Source organism: Bidens hawaiensis, unplaced genomic scaffold (assembly GCF_021521415.1).
Source record: "Bidens hawaiensis isolate Kalapana, Puna unplaced genomic scaffold, B.hawaiensis_p1.1 tig00002735_1, whole genome shotgun sequence".
NCBI lineage: Eukaryota > Viridiplantae > Streptophyta > Magnoliopsida > Asterales > Asteraceae > Bidens > Bidens hawaiensis.
The window spans coordinates 398,322-416,548 of NW_027491147.1; the positions used below are offsets into that span (position 1 = coordinate 398,322).

Genomic DNA, 18,227 nt, shown 5'->3' on the forward strand with positions numbered 1-18,227 from the left:
TTAAGAGTTTCAACAACAACAAACCTCACATCGGCTCCACCTCAACTTCACATTATACTCCAAATTTCATTCAAAAACACCAACTCTCATCCACAGTAAACAAAACTCCACAAAATCATTAATTTTTTTTTAAAAAATATATGTATACGCGTTTGATGTGATAGAGGGGCGCCGCCAACTCGTTCAGACCTCGTTTGGATTCAAGGACTTGATGATGACAAACTTTGACTACAGTGATAATGTCCGGATATGACCTGGTTTTTGAAGAGCAACCCCACAGCATATCAATTGTTGTGGGTGCTCTATTGGATCATTTCTTAATGATTTGGATATCTCATATGAGATAAGGCTATAATGCGTGGCTACCGATTTACCAAATTTACATCTACGTGGCCAACGGTGAACACCACCCCTACAAAATTGGTGCCGTCATCGGTGAAAAAATCGGTTCATTAATCTGTAGCTCCTTGTCGCTTGTTTTTCCGTCCCCGTACTTATGGCCTAAGCGATGATAATAGTTCTATATATGTTGCTTATAGATATGAATTTAGTTCACAATATTTTGTCAGTATATATACATTAAAAAAATATCTTGATCTTTTTCAATCTATTGTTGGCAAACAAAAACGTTACATCATATATTTTACAAGGGCAAACATGTAAATTGATATATATAGGTACTTTACCATCACCAACCTGCCTTAATTTCATATCCCACTCATTTCCATTCCAAGCTCAATTCTCTTCAATGGCCGAATCTTGTTCATTAATCTCTTCATCTTTTGTAACTTTCATCATCATTTTCCAGCTATTATGTACTTGTACCTTGTACACGAATGGATGTTATACTTCGATCATTAGTTTTGGAGACTCTCTAGCTGATACCGGTAACCTAAAACAACTTTCGTATCACACGAATCAACAGCCTCTACATTTCTTTTATCCCCCTTACGGCGAAACCTTTTTCCATCAGCCCACTGGTCGTTGCTCCAATGGTCGTCTCGTCATCGATTTCGTTGGTAATCCCTTAATCCCTCTCCACCTTAGTACTTGGATTCTTCTCTCTATCTGTGAATATATATGCAGTTTTTTGTATAGATTTTATTAATTTAATATAATATTATTATTACAGGCATTAATTTTCATTTAGATGCAAGGCCGGCTCAAAGAATGTGAAGGCCTAAATCGAAATACGATTTTGTGGCATTTTCATGACAATTGTTAAGAAAACAAATTTTGCTTATTACAAGTTTTGAACTTATACTTTAGTAATAACTAAGCCTAACACCATATCTATACATTACTTTAAGTTTACTTTACCTATTATACTGTATCTATTTATAATATATTTTTAAACTTGAAGGCCTCAATGTAAACATCATGGTGGGGACCACGAATTACATACTTTGTTGGAATTCCATGTGTGCACCCACCTAGTCAAGGAAGTGTTGGTGCTTTGATTGATTGAATATAATTCATTAGTTGAAGCCAATCAGTCATGGTGGGGACCACGAATTACATACTTTGTTGGAAAAAGATGAAAATAAAAGTAACTAGGCAAATGATGTTAAAAGAACTAAATAGGTAGGTCTTTTATTAGATATTCACACTTTAATATTATAAATATCAAAATTTATTAATAGTTAGGGTTAAACTATACTCTTTGATTCTTATTATTTTTTTAATCTTTTATATGTTGATTTAAAGTTGACAATCAGTTTAAAATTTTGAAATAGCATATTTATAAAGTATCATAACAGAAACGGCCACAAACATGCCATGTCGATTGAGTGTAACCTACTTAACTAAACATCTCTAAAAGATTATTGAAGTGCTTTCATGCCGTTTCATAAATTCACACCCGTATACATATATAGCTTAAATAATACATAGAATCTATCCATGTTTCTTGTATCATGTATGGAGCTAATTAATGAATGCATATTACTTATTTATTTATTTCTTTTACTGTGAAGCTGAAAGTATCAGGCTACCACTGGTACAGCCATTTGTGGGTGTTAAAGGAAGACATATGATAGAATTACGACGAGGAGTTAACTATGCAGTGGCTGGTGCAACTGCTTTGGATTCTTCATTTCTTGGGGCCAAAGGAGTTCATAATCCAATGACAAATTCGTCGTTACAGGTTCAGTTAGGATGGTTCAAACGATCGTTGCCGGCTCTTTGTGACAATGAACTAAGTAATAACCAAAACTAACCAGAGAAATCGGTCATAAAAAGAACTTGATCATCATTTGCCTTCGTTATTAATTAAGCTTAGTCTTATTAGTTTAGGGACATAATTTTGGATTGACAATTACGTATAACATACTTCAAAAATATTATAGTTGTTTGGCTTACCAATTTGACGATTTTAAAAAATATTTTGTTAGTAGTAAAAAACAAGGATTTTTTCTTAACCTTAAAAACATATTATTGGCCCAGATGGATCAAACGAACTTATCAAACAAACAAACACACAATATTGGAGTGACAACATGTGACTCTTTTTATATAATGAAGAAACTTAAACAACTCATACTAAAACATTAACCATATAAATAGACTTTTTGACTCAACCCTAACTTAGCCTCCAAGATAAATAAACTACTATATTAAACTTAGCAAATACTAGACCATACCATAAACCAAAAACAATACTAAAATAAAACTTGACACATTAACCCCTTCAACTTTCCCTGTCACCCGTTTCAGGATTAACTTCCAATATTCCCCCTTAATCCTGAAACCTAGCCATTCATTCTTCACCACAATGCCGGATCAAGATCTTCTTGAACAAGGTTTACCTCTTCATTCTTGTCATCTTTCTTTTCATCCCACTTGGTGCACTCATATCCAAAGTGACCAAATTCACCACATTCAAAACACCTAAACTCACTTTTGTCTAGGGTTCCTCGTCCCACACCTCTTCCACGTCCTCTACCAAAACCTCTTCCCCTACCACGAATTTGATTACCACCCCCTTCCCTTTCCATAGTGCCAACTTTCAGGATCAACCCTTTGATTACTTGAACTTCCTAGTAGTAGCTTACTTTGATCATTCTCTTCTAGTTCATAGAAAGTTTTGAGACGTTCTTCAAAAGTCTTTATCCTCCCCACAACTTCTTCAAAAGGTATAGTATCAAAATCTGAATATTGTTTCATGGAAGCTATGATTGGTAGAAATTTCTTAGGAATCGAATTAATTAACTTCCTTACAATCACCTTGTCTTTGAGGTTAGAATCGAGACTTCTATACTATGCCCTCATGCCACTCAACTTGCTTGCAAACTCATTCACGGTTTCATTCTCCTTCATTTTAAACGTCTCTAGCTCGTTCCTTAACGTTGTTAAATGTGCTTTTTGAACCCGATCATCTCCTATATACCTAACCTTGATTGATTCCCACACTTCTTTTGCACTCGGGTACTATGAAACCTGCATCAAGAAGTCTTCCGGTAGTGTTTGAAAAATCGTTGCTTTTGTTGTAGCAACCGTCTTCTCATCATTCTCTTCTACTTTATTGACCGTTCCCCAAAGGCCATAAGCCTTCAATATTTTCTCCATCAGAATTGCCCACATGGTGTAGTTTGTTACGGTCAACTTGGGGCATTGTAGAAACACATTACCTTGCTCACGAACCTGTCCTACTTCCTTTTCTCCTGACATGCTTTCTTATCGTTCTTTTAGATCTCCTTTTTTCTTGCTAAGATCTTTCCTTCTTTACCTTCCTTCTTTCTTTCTTTTTTTCTTTCTTTCTACCTTCTTTCAAGAGCTGGCTCTTGACTGCCTTCTTACTTCAAGATCTGACTCTTGAGTGCCTTTATACCTTCTAAGAGAAACAAGTTCTCGTTTACCTTCGTACTTACTTTCGGGGAAAATAAGGGCTGCTTCTTTCTCACCGATCACAAACGTCGTGATCTACCTTACTTTCCCTTTTTTTTACTCTTGTCGTAATATCACAGCAACGAAAAGAAAATATGATTTGACTTAATTATTGTGTGTGATCGAAAAGCAACCAACAATAACAAAAATAATTGTTATTCCTTGATGATAACTCACGTGTCCACCCCAAGAAGAAACTAAATTTTCTTCTTGTTGACTTTTATGACTAAAGTGGTCGGCAAACTAGGGTAGCACTTCGATCGAACACCAACATAGAATGAAATCTTTCTCTTTGGAATTCATGGTAACCACCGGTAATTACTTTCAAACAATTCTTTCCGTCAATCGACTATCGACCTCACCTTCTTACTACGATCAAACTCATGTTATGATCGGCCGCTATCTTCGAACCTCAACACGAGCTTGGTATAGCTCTGATACCAATTGTTGGCCCAGATGGATCAAACAACCGAATCAAACGAACTTATCAAACAAACAAACACATAATATTGGTGGTGACAACCCGCGACTCTTTTTATTTAATGAAGAAACTTAAACAACTCATACTAAAACATTCACCATATAAATAGACTTTTTGACTCAACCCTAACTTAGCCTCCAAGTTAAATAAACTACTAAATTAAACTTACCAAATACTAGACCATACCATAAACCAAAAGCAATACTAAAATAAAACTTGACACATTAACCCCTTCAACTTTCCCTGTCACCCGTTTCAGGATTAACTTCCAATACATACATGTCGACCATGTCGAAGAAGGCCTGTCATAACATGTCGAACACGACACGATAAAGTAGGCCTGTCATAACATGTCTGTAAGGCCCCGTCACCGGTGCCTCGTATTTGGACATTGGATTTACTCATAAACGCAGTTCATTATATCAGAGTTAATTAAACTTTCGTGGAATTTAAAAAATTCATAAAACATTTCATATCAATTCATAGCATGTCTTAAACAAACATCTGGTCTTTCAAAATAAACAAACATTTAAACATTGACGTCTTAAGCCTTCCGATGCCAGCCTCTTATTCAATGCCACGTGTTCCCCTCAAGCGAGTTGCTTCATCCTACTCACCTGCGTGCATACTAAAAGTCAGCTACGCTGAGTGAGTTCTAGTTAATCAGGTAACATACAATACATCCATACACATTCATATATACACACCCGAAGGTACATATAAATACATAGTTCTTTACCTTCCTTCGTACGTTCATACTATCATACCTTCCTTCCTACCTTTCATACATACACATATACATATACCTAGTCCTAAAAGATTTGCAGATATTATTAGGGTCTGTTCCCTACATTCGCGGATATTACTTGGGGCATTGTAGAGACACATTACCTTGCTCACGAACCGGTCCTACTTCCTTTTCTCCTAACATGCTTTTTTATCGTTCTTTTAGATCTCCTTTTTACTTGCTAAGATATTTCCTTCTTTTCCTTCCTTTTTCTTTCTTTCTACCTTCTTTCAAGAGTTGGCTCTTGACTACCTTCTTAATTCAAGATCTGACTCTTGACTGCCTTTATACCTTCTTAGAGAAACGAGTTCTCGTTTACCTTCGTACTTACTTTCGGAGAAAATAAGGGCTGCGTCTTTCTCATCGATCACAAACGTCGTGATCTACCTTACTTTCCCTTTTTTTTTACTCTTGTCGTAATCACAGCAACGAAAAGAAAATATGATTTGACTTAATTATTCTTGTGATCGAAACGCAACCAACAATAACAAAAATAATTGTTTATTCCTTGATGATAACTCCCGTGTCCACCCCAAGAAGAAACAAAATCTTTCTTCTTGTTGACTTTTATAACTAAAGTCGTCTTCAAACTAGGGTAGCACTTCGATCAAACACCAACATAGAATGAAATCTTTCTCTTTGGAATTCATGGTATCCACCGGTAATTACTTTCAAACAATTCTTTCCGTCAATCGACTATCGACCTCACCTTCTTACTACGATCAAACTCTTGTTATGATCGTCCGCTATCTTCGAACCTCGACACGAGCTTGGTATAGCTCTGTTACCAATTGTTGGCCCAGATGAATCAAACAACCGAATCAAACGAACTTATCAAACAAACAAACACACAATATTAGGGTGACAACCCGCGACTCTTTTTATTTAATGAAGAAACTTAAACAACTCATACTAAAACATTCACCATATAAATAGACTTTTTGACTCAACCCTAACTTAGCCTCCAAGTTAAATAAACTACTAAATTAAACTTACCAAATACTAGACCATACCTTAAACCAAAAGCAATACTAAAATAAAACTTGACACATTAACCCCTTCAACTTTCCCTGTCACCCGTTTCAGGATTAACTTCCAATACATACATGTCGAACATGTCGAAGAAGGCTTGTCATAACATGTCGAACACGACACGATAAAGTAGGCCTTTCATAACATGTCTGTAAGGCCCCGTCACCGGTGCCTCGCATTTGGACATTGGATTTACTCATAAACGCAGTTCATTATATCAGAGTTAATTAAACTTTCGTGGAATTTAAAAAATTCATAAAACATTTCATATCAATTCATAGCATGTCTTAAACAAACATCTGGTCTTTCAAAATAAACAAACATTTAAACATTGACGTCTTAAGCCTTCCGATGCCAGCCTCTTATTCAATGCCACGTGTTCCCCTCAAGCGAGTTGCTTCATCCTACTCACCTGCGTGCATACTAAAAGTCAGCTACGCTGAGTGAGTTTTAGTTAATCAGGTAACATACAATACATCCATACACATTCATATATACACACCCGAAGGTACATATAAATACATAGTTCTTTACCTTCCTTTGTACGTTCATACTATCATACCTTCCTTCCTACCTTTCATACATACACATATACATATACCTAGTCCTAAAAGATTTTCAGATATAAGGGTCTGTTCCCTACATTCGCGGATATTACTTGGGGCATTGTAGAGACACATTACCTTGCTCACGAACCGGTCCTACTTCCTTTTCTCCTAACATGCTTTTTTATCGTTCTTTTAGATCTCCTTTTTACTTGCTAAGATATTTCCTTCTTTTCCTTCCTTTTTTCTTTCTTTCTACCTTCTTTCAAGAGTTGGCTCTTGACTACCTTCTTAATTCAAGATCTGACTCTTGACTGCCTTTATACCTTCTTAGAGAAACGAGTTCTCGTTTACCTTCGTACTTACTTTCGGAGAAAATAAGGGCTGCGTCTTTCTCATCGATCACAAACGTCGTGATCTACCTTACTTTCCCTTTTTTTTTACTCTTGTCGTAATCACAGCAACGAAAAGAAAATATGATTTGACTTAATTATTCTTGTGATCGAAACGCAACCAACAATAACAAAAATAATTGTTTATTCCTTGATGATAACTCCCGTGTCCACCCCAAGAAGAAACAAAATCTTTCTTCTTGTTGACTTTTATAACTAAAGTGGTCTTCAAACTAGGGTAGCACTTCGATCAAACACCAACATAGAATGAAATCTTTCTCTTTGGAATTCATGGTATCCACCGGTAATTACTTTCAAACAATTCTTTCCGTCAATCGACTATCGACCTCACCTTCTTACTACGATCAAACTCTTGTTATGATCGTCCGCTATCTTCGAACCTCGACACGAGCTTGGTATAGCTCTGTTACCAATTGTTGGCCCAGATGGATCAAACAACCGAATCAAACGAACTTATCAAACAAACAAACACACAATATTAGGGTGACAACCCGCGACTCTTTTTATTTAATGAAGAAACTTAAACAACTCATACTAAAACATTCACCATATAAATAGACTTTTTGACTCAACCCTAACTTAGCCTCCAAGTTAAATAAACTACTAAATTAAACTTACCAAATACTAGACCATACCATAAACCAAAAGCAATACTAAAATAAAACTTGACACATTAACCCCTTCAACTTTCCCTATCACCCGTTTCAGGATTAACTTCCAATACATACATGTCAAACATGTCGAAGAAGGCCTGTCATAACATGTCGAACACGACACGATAAAGTAGGCCTGTCATAACATGTCTGTAAGGCCCCGTCACCGGTGCCTCGCATTTGGACATTGGATTTACTCATAAACGCAGTTCATTATATCAGAGTTAATTAAACTTTCGTGGAATTTAAAAAATTCATAAAACATTTCATATCAATTCATAGCATGTCTTAAACAAACATCAGGTATTTCAAAATAAACAAACATTTAAACATTGATGTCTTAAGCCTTCCGATGCCAGCCTCTTATTCAATGCCACGTGTTCCCCTCAAGCGAGTTGCTTCATCCTACTCACCTGCGTGCATACTAAAAGTCAGCTACGCTGAGTGAGTTCTAGTTAATCAGGTAACATACAATACATCCATACACATTCATATATACACACCCGAAGGTACATATAAATACATAGTTCTTTACCTTCCTTCGTACGTTCATACTATCATACCTTCCTTCCTACCTTTCATACATACACATATACATATACCTCGTCCTAAAACATTTGCAGATATTATTAGGGTCTGTTCCCTACATTCGCGGATATTACTTGGGGCATTGTAGAGACACATTACCTTGCTCACGAACCGGTCCTACTTCCTTTTCTCCTAACATGCTTTTTTATCGTTCTTTTAGATCTCCTTTTTACTTGCTAAGATATTTCCTTCTTTTCCTTCCTTTTTTCTTTCTTTCTACCTTCTTTCAAGAGCTGGCTCTTGACTACCTTCTTAATTCAAGATCTGACTCTTGACTGCCTTTATACCTTCTTAGAGAAATGAGTTCTCGTTTACCTTCGTACTTACTTTCGGAGAAAATAAGGGCTGCTTCTTTCTCATCGATCACAAACGTCGTGATCTACCTTACTTTCCCTTTTTTTTACTCTTGTCGTAATCACAGCAACGAAAAGAAAATATGATTTGACTTAATTATTCTTGTGATCGAAACGCAACCAACAATAACAAAAATAATTGTTTATTCCTTGATGATAACTCACGTGTCCACCCCAAGAAGAAACAAAATCTTTCTTCTTGTTGACTTTTATAACTAAAGTGGTCTTCAAACTAGGGTAGCACTTCGATCAAACACCAACATAGAATGAAATCTTTCTCTTTGGAATTCATGGTAACCACCGGTAATTACTTTCAAACAATTCTTTCCGTCAATCGACTATCGACCTCACCTTCTTACTACGATCAAACTCTTGTTATGATCGTCCACTATCTTCGAACCTCGACACGAGCTTGGTATAGCTCTGTTACCAATTGTTGCCCAGATGGATCAAACAACCGAATCAAACGAACTTATCAAACAAACAAACACACAATATTAGGGTGACAACCCGCGACTCTTTTTATATAATGAAGAAACTTAAACAACTCATACTAAAACATTCACCATATAAATAGACTTTTTGACTCAACCCTAACTTAGCCTCCAAGTTAAATAAACTACTAAATTAAACTTACCAAATACTAGACCATACCATAAACCAAAAGCAATACTAAAATAAAACTTGACACATTAACCCCTTCAACTTTCCCTGTCACCCGTTTCAGGATTAACTTCCAATACATACATGTCGAACATGTCGAAGTAGGCCTGTCATAACATGTCGAACACGACACGATAAAGTAGGCCTGTCATAACATGTCTGTAAGGCCCCGTCACCGGTGCCTCGCATTTGGACATTGTATTTACTCATAAACGCAGTTCATTATATCAGAGTTAATTAAACTTTCGCGGAATTTAAAAAATTCATAAAACATTTCATATCAATTCATAGCATGTCTTAAACAAACATCTGGTCTTTCAAAATAAACAAACATTTAAACATAGACGTCTTAAGCCTTCCGATGCCAGCCTCTTATTCAATGCCACGTGTTCCCCTCAAGCGAGTTGTTTCATCCTACTTACCTGCGTGCATACTAAAAGTCAGCTACGCTGAGTGAGTTCTAGTTAATCAGGTAACATACAATACATCCATACACATTCATATATACACACCCGAAGGTACATATACATACATAGTTCTTTACCTTCCTTCGTACGTTCATACTATCATACCTTCCTTCCTACCTTTCATACATACACATATACATATACCTTGTCCTAAAAGATTTGCAGATATTATTAGGGTATGTTCCCTACATCGCGGATATTATTAGGGTCTGTTCCATACATTCGCGGATATTATTAGGGTCTGTTCCCTTTCTAACCATACCTTCCATACCTTTCTATACATTCGTAATTATAACTTCCATACGTACATACATTAATTATATATTTCATATATATATCAATCATATCTTTAAACTATCCCTTGACGGTACATGCAATATCCGAAGATCCTTCATGCATCACCAAGCATTCTTTCATACATAATCATATAAGACATACACTTACCACTTAAGGTAAGTGTATTAACAATTCACATCGAGTATGCACACAGCCCCGAAAACATAACAAGGAAGTGGGGCTAGAAACTCACCTGGATCCTGTTGCGTTCGCCGTTAATCTTTATCCCCTTCCTTAATTGGGCACGGCTGACTGTTATATATGTATTTGTTAATTAACCGTATAATTAATCAAGTTGGTATTTTAGCTAACCAATACACTTTCTAAGCCGGGCTTGGTTTGTCTAATTCTTAAAAATGGGCCAATTAGCTATATCAGGCCCACTGTCCACTATCTGGGCCCAACTGGACTCAGGCCAAAACCCAACAGGGAATTGGTCAGCCAAGAACTCTTGACAGAGAACCATAATGACCGAGAACCTATTATGGCCGAGAACTATGTTCTGACCGAGAACTCAGGTTTGACCGAGATCTCATGTTGATCGAGAACTCCCTTTTTGGCCGAGAACTCTTTTCTGGCCAAGAACCCTTGTTGACCAGGTTCTCGCGTTGACCGAGAACTCAAGGTGGAGGTTCAGGTCACCGAGAATCCCTTGTCTGATGCATACAACCCATATTTTCATTCTTTAAATCCATTCTAGGATTAAATAACAGTTAACAATCCATAACCACAACTTTAACCACCTATTTCCCATTTTTCATTAACCGTTTTACACCCATTAGTGCCCTTCATCAAGATCTAGTCCGTTTTAGGTATAAAGTTTGAACCTTTCGGCTAAAGATTTTCAACACTAGATCTAGGGTTTATTTAAACGAGCTGTTCATAACCTTATGTTGGTTAAGTCCATTTTAACATCAAGTTCGCAACTTTATGTTTTATCTAGACCCGATCTACTCTAGGTTTGAGTTTCATGATTAGTCGTTCATAAAAATGTAACCTTTAAGGTCAAGAACATACCTTATGATTCCCTCCGACTACGGTTAGCTTGACACGTGGTCTTGGACTTGTTAGCTTGCTTGTATGATCGAAGATCTAAGGTTACTATGATCGGTTTATGGTTTGGATGATGGCCGACGGCTATGGGAGGGGTATTTGGCTTAAGTGTGTGTTTAAGGTGTAGGCAAATGTGTAGAATGGATGGAAATGTAAAGGATTAGGGTTTAAGGGGTATTTATACTCCCTTAACCCCATGGACCTAAGGCCCATATTTCCTTTTTGGTCCATAAATAATTCCATCTAATTAGCCTACTTATCCTTCCATCTTTGTTATTTTATTATTTATTTATCAACTCTAGCGAACTTGTCCATCATAAGAAATAATATATAAAATATTATTATTTGAAATTTTGGGATGTTACAATGTCGAACACGACACGATAAAACACGCCATGATAAAACAAGATGACCTTTTGCGCCAAACATGAGCACGACATTAATAAAAAAATATAAATATAAACGAAAAAAGTAACACAACTAAAATATTTCCCCATATATTCGTCCTCATTTATTAAAACAAAACCCGCTTTTGTATCGGGTCAGGTTTGATTTTATCTCGGTTCAGGTTAGGTTTTTTCGGTTCGATTTTGTTTTTTTTTTCATTTTGGTCAGTTTCTGTTCGATTTCGATGTTTTCGGTTTCTGTTCGGTTTCGATTTTTTCGGTTTTTGTTCTATTTTGTGGGGTTTGCTATGAAATAAAATAGGATCGAGCTTGTTTTAGCTCATTCTAATCCACAAAGAAACCCACTATAACACATAACCAAAAGTCATTAGGAATCTCCCAACCCATCTTGACATCCTTGAAAAATTCTTTTGATCCATCCTAACCTATTTCAATTTTAAAAGTTATCCATGTTAACCAAAAACAACCCATTTGGTTTTGTTTTGTCACCCCACCTGATATACAACAAACACATGTGAAGTATGGAAGTTCATGAAATAAACAATTAAAACTAATAAATTAGCATACTAAAATATGTATAAAATAATCGACCATCAGTTTCGACCTATTAGTCACCAATGAGCTTGTCATTTTATATGTTCATTTGACCATTGTTGTTTCTCGCCCATTTCTTCAAAAACCAAACAGAAACAGAAATTAACATTAATCAACAACAAAACCTAAACATAAACAAATCAAACCTACTAAAAATTCTTAACAAAACTAGAGATATAAACAAATTATTCATAAACAAACCAAACTGAACAAACTAGTGGTAATCAAACCTATTAAAATTCCTAACAAATCAAACAAAACCACAATTAATATTAATTAACAACCAAATCAAAACCTAAATTAACATTAATCAACAACAAAACCTAAACATTCTTAACCGAAGAATATTCCCAGCAGGGAATTATGCCTTAATTTTAGGAATAGATTATGATCTCTTGTTTATTGTGTATAATTTGTATATATCGTTTCCTAATTTAACGCTTGTAATCTCCCTATTTAAAAGGTATTGTAAATCAATGGAGATCATCAAGAATTCTCAACCATAAACACTTTTAAACATAAACATTTCAAACTACTAAAAATTCTTAACAAAACCAAAGATATAAACAAATTATTCATAAACAAACCGAACCAAACAAACTAATGGTAACCAAACCTATTAAAATTCCTAACAAATTAAACTAAACTTAACATTAATCATCAACAACATTATTAATCCAAAGATAGAAAATAATAATTGTTATAATGTAAAGATATTAAACCTTGTTGATAGATAATGGACAAGAAAGGGCACCGGAGGAAGAGTCGCGACTGTGTAGGAAGGGCGGCGCCGAGGTGGGGGTAGAGTGCGGCGGCCGGAGGTGGAGGTAGAGTGCGGAGGCCGGAGGTGGGGTGGAGGGCGGCGCCGGAGGTGGGGAGAGGGGGGTGACGAGAAGAGGGTGGGAGATATGGGGGCTAGGTTTGTGTGGAGATAATATTATGTCTGATGTTTAGATGTGAAGAGGTGAAAGGTGTTTAGAAGAGGTGTAGGGTGTTTAGAAGAGGTGAGAAGTGAGTGGTCCGTGTATGTGCAACGAAGAGGGCGCGTAGACTTTAATTAATGAATTGTCTTCCGGAAAACAAACTGCCTGCAAGCCTCAATGTTTGAACGTGGTTTGAGCGGCGCTGACAAAAGAGGCCAGGAATCTCTTTTGTAAAAAAAACAAACATCCCCTTAGTCAATTCGATAATAATGTCCACCATCTCCGCAATCTTTATATTCTTAGTATGATATATTTGTTGTGTATTGACTAGTTTCCATAGTTGGTTAGTTAATTTTCTTTGTTGTACCTCTTGTATTTGTACACGGTTATGCTAATGGAACAATGCAATTGAGTCATAATATATTACAAGTGGAATGTTCTCTCCTTGATCAAAACTATTAATGTTAAAATAAATACTGCAGATTGTAAACACTTCCTCAGACGTTCTTTGATTCTCATGGGTGAGATTGGAGGAAATGATTACAATCACGCATTACTTGCCGGAAAATCCCTCGAAGAGCTTGAAACATATGTCCCACTTGTCATTGAGGCCATAATCTCAGCGGTTATTGTAAGAACATACACATATCTGAATTATTTTTTGAATTTTACAATTGATGAGATTTCTTCACTTCAAACATATTTTGGAAAAATAGGAACTTATTGAGCTAGGGGCCAAGACACTGCTAATACCAGGAAACTTACCAATTGGATGTTCGCCGGTGTATTTAACAAAATATTATGGATCTAGTGATGTGGAGTACGATAATTCAACTGGTTGTATTACCCAGTTAAACAAATTTTCTGAGTACCACAACGAACTTCTCAAGATAGAACTTAGTCAAATGCGAGAACGTTATCCTGAAGTTAATATCATATATGCAGACTACTACAACGCTGCCATGCAATTTTTTCGCTCTCCAAACAAATATGGTACATAAATTCTCACATTTAGAAAATTTTTAACAACATTCTAAAATAAATCAATCGTGTATATTGATATAGTTTTAATGCCCTTTGTATGATGCTTAACCTTCTTTATATAAGGATTCATAAATGGAGCTTTAAAAGCATGTTGCGGGGGTGGAGGACCATTTAACTACAATGCATCAATAGCATGTGCAGACTTATCATCAAATGTATGCATGCAGCCACATACATATGCCAACTGGGACGGATTGCACTTAACTGAAGCAGCATATAAAGTTATCTACAAGAGCGTATTTCAAGGGCCGTATGCTATGCCACAATTCCACTCCGTATGCCCTACAACAATCGTACAAGAGATAGATGGTATATCTAGTTCTACATAAGCATGTGGTTGAAAACTTATGAACTCTTAGTAAACATGTGCTGGATCAAATATTAGTGGGTTCATTTGATTTGATATTAATCATATGTATGACTTTTTATCCTATTGTAATACATTATATATTTATGTATGTGTGTGTGTGAGAGAGAGAGAGAGAGAGAGTGGTTAATTTCCAGTAGTATGTAGTACCTAAACCTCTAATATCACTGTTAATTTTACATACTTTCTAAGAAAACGATGTCATGTGGGGTACATTGGTTGTTCTAGTATGTGAGATGAAATCAGTTGACATATATAATCAAATCATTCTAATGGAAATCATCGATACCATAACTAGATTTTTAGGGTATGTTTTGATACAAAGTGCAAAATACCAATAATCTGAGTGTCTAGGGAGTCTTTAAAAGAATACAGAGTGGAAAACCTTAACGTACTTAAGTGTTTTATCGGGGTCCAAAACTAGATTTTTAGGGTATGTTTTGATTCAAAGTGCAAAATACCAATAATCGAGTGTCTAGGGAGTCTTTAAAAGAATACAAAGTGGAAAACCTTAACGTAGTTAAGTGTTTTATCGGGGTCCAATGAAAACAATTAGTGTAAAAGGTAAGACCGATGGCGGCTAATTTTTTAAGTGAGAATATTATCCGTTAACTAAAATAATATGGGATTATTAAAATCAAGTTTTGCCATGGTCCAAGAACCGCAAGGCCAAAAATTATTATTTGGTTAACTGAATCAACGCGAATAGTTATTTTTCTTTCTTGTTTTTCCTTGAAAGACCAAATAAACTAAATCATAACGAGATACACCAGCAAGAAATGAAGTACAAACTAGAACAAAGGGAACAAACCAAACAAAACATAAAGCAACAATTACAAATTATAAATTTAAATTGATAAAATTAAACTTACATCAACACACCATTCGGTACTAGATGTCTACCAAAGGAAACACATAGCTTTTATACCAATCATTAATTTTGTAATCTAAATATATTTGTTTTTAAAAGTTATATAATTTCTCGCATTTCAAATCATCATCAGACTTGTGGTTGTCTGAAGAGGTAGGTCCCAGCAGAGCCCAGTTGGACCCGCAAGACTCACCTTGAACAGGGACGTCTGCGCAACGACCAACTGCTTCCGCAGGACCCACCATGCTCAGAGAAGACCTTACGCGCAGTACGCCAGCTGTACCCGCAGGGAAAGCCTCCCAATGGTGAAGTACCCCGCTTGTTCCCACAGTTGCGGATACAAGCCATCAGGGAAGGCTACCCGCACTGATAGCAAGGCTACACGCACAAGGCACTATTGCTACTTCAGTAGTCACCTGAAGGAATGAGCAAGGCGGGAATACTCCCGCCCAAATGAGCCAGTCCGTATGCTTCTGGAAGATCTTTTGTACTATACCTACCAAGGTATGGGCAAAACAGACGATCTGACCAGAGACGCCCATGAACCAATCACAGGGTGACAGCTCACCGACAACAGTACGAGGAGGAGCACCCTCTAGTACTGTTTGTCACTATTGGCCGCTGCCTACTCACCAACCCTTACTGTGGGACGTGCGCAGCCTACAGTTGGTGGAACAGTGCATAGCCGGCAGTAAAGGAACAGTATACAGCCGACCTTGTCACTGTAGGCCGCAGCCTATCCACCAACCAGCATGGCTTGAGCGTAGCCCACTGTTGGTAGAACAGGAATACTATTCAGCCGGCTGTACCTTCTAGGAAACCTACCTTCGGCTATAAATACTCCAACACCTTGGAATGGTAAGGACATCATCTGATATCTCGTTATCTTATCTAGCACTCTCTTAATATACACTTATATTCAGAGCAATCTAGTCTGATTCTCACGCCGGAGGGTGGTCACAAGGAGGAACCCCCCCCCCTTCTCAGTGACGAGCTTACGGTGTCTGTTTTGCAGGTCACCTGAAGAACAACCTTCTCTGCTGGACCTCATCCTAGTGGGAAACATTACTTAACCCCCAGATTATCCGTAATCTGCCCCGGGTCACCTAGTGTTTCTTCATTGGCGCCATCCGTGCATAAAAGCTAGAACTAATTCTTAGTTTTTTCAAAATTTCTGAAGAAATGGTTAACGTTACTCCGGTCCCAAGGCCAGTAAGTGACCAAGAAACCCCGGTGACCACAACCCCAGCAACTAGGAACACCGGCGGTTATACAAATTTTACGAACACTACCCCGGTTACCCAAGCTGGGACAAGTGCAGTAAACAATATTTCACTGGGGTTCACTGATGCCCAGTTGGAGAAACGGACGAGGGTCCCTCGCCAAACACTAGATCAAGTTAAGGCGTGGGCCGAAGCACGTCAGAAAGAGTTCCAAGCTGAGTTGGATGAACGCTTGCGTTCAGTTCAACAGGCTGACGAATTCGGCAGTACTCGCCAACATCTCAATATGAACAGTGAGTGCGAGTACTCAAACGATGAGCGGGAAGAATCCGATACCGACGCAAACCCTCGCCATAAGGCAAAAGGGAAGCGTAAGGAAACGGACTTCCAACCGACAAGGAATTTTGGAGAAACCTTTAAACCAACGAATGCGGAGAGAAACCCGCGTGACTTCTCCAAAACCTTTAGACCAACTGCTGCAAATGCAGGAAAGTCAAAGTTCGCAAGGGACATTGCGGAAGCAATCGCCCCGAGAAGTGCCAAACAAATGTCCAACATCGGCACTTATGATGGTCTATCCGACCCAGACGACCACTTGAACAGATTCATTACGGGGGCAACCGTCAGTAACTGGACGGAACCCACGTGGTGTTATATGTTCCAGATGACTCTGGTTGGAGCGGCCAGGGCATGGTTCGATCGTTTACCGGTCTACCACATCTATGATTGGGCGGACTTTCAGAACAAGTTCAGCCAACACTTCAGCCAACAAAGGAAATATACTGAAGAACAGTGGACGATCCTCAACTGCGTTAGAGAGGAGGATGAATCTTTACTAGACTTCATCACTCGCTTCAACTCCAAAAAGCTAAGTCTGGGCAACATAAGTGAAGATCTTGTTCGCGCCGCTTTCATCCAGGGCGCCGAATACCCAGAGCTTATCCGCACATTGACGGGTAAGGACGGCATGCCATCCACATGGGATGCCATCATGACGGCGGCCAAGCGCTTTGCCGAGACGGAGAAGCAACTGGGAAGGGATCTTCCCCAGAGTACACACCTCTACACGCAAAGGACTAGAGAAAACAATGTTCGGATCGCCCGGCAGAACAAAAAGAGGAAGCTAGGTATTTGGCAGTCAAGGGTAAACTTTGACACCTCATCCAGCTCTCACCCTCTTGTTGGCGGAAGAGATAACACACACCCTTCAAGCCGAAAACACCGGTGGACGCCACTCACCAAAAGCGTCACGGAGATATTTGCCACCGAAAAACTACCGTGGCCAAAAGCTCCAATGATCCGGCAGCGACCTAATGCGGATCAGAGCAAATCCTGTGACTTCCACGGGACAAAAGGTCATAGTACGGAAGAGTGTACATCCTTGAAGGATATTGTTGAAACATTTGTCAAGGATGGAAGACTTGCACACCTTGTGGCATCAATCAAGAAGGGAGGAAGGAATGATAACCGGTACAGAGGCAACGGACGAAAGCCCGTTGACATCAGCATCAACATGGTTCATGGTAAGATCAGAGGAAGAAA

At 37.8% G+C, this 18,227-nt stretch overlaps 1 protein-coding gene across 1 annotated transcript; it reads left to right on the forward strand.

The window, feature by feature from the left end:
- The first annotated feature begins 651 nt into the window (after window positions 1–651).
- On the forward strand, window positions 652–14,606 carry LOC143620938 (GDSL esterase/lipase At1g28570-like). The gene is made up of 5 exons (XM_077092503.1): window positions 652–1,019; window positions 1,977–2,201; window positions 13,663–13,811; window positions 13,897–14,173; window positions 14,288–14,606. Exons 1-5 carry the CDS (start codon window positions 749–751, stop codon window positions 14,551–14,553), a joined length of 1,188 nt encoding a protein of 395 aa, XP_076948618.1. The 5' UTR covers window positions 652–748; the 3' UTR covers window positions 14,554–14,606.
- Window positions 14,607–18,227: the final 3,621 nt, after the last annotated feature.

Excerpts from the sequence above, each read along its gene's own strand:
- LOC143620938 (XM_077092503.1), top strand. The coding sequence starts at position 749 with ATGGCCGAATCTTGTTCATTAATCTCTTCATCTTTTGTAACTTTCATC. Across the intron at positions 1,020-1,976 it reads TCTCGTCATCGATTTCGTTG|CTGAAAGTATCAGGCTACCA; the intron begins GTAATCCCTTAA and ends TTTACTGTGAAG. Across the intron at positions 13,812-13,896 it reads CCATAATCTCAGCGGTTATT|GAACTTATTGAGCTAGGGGC; the intron begins GTAAGAACATAC and ends TTGGAAAAATAG.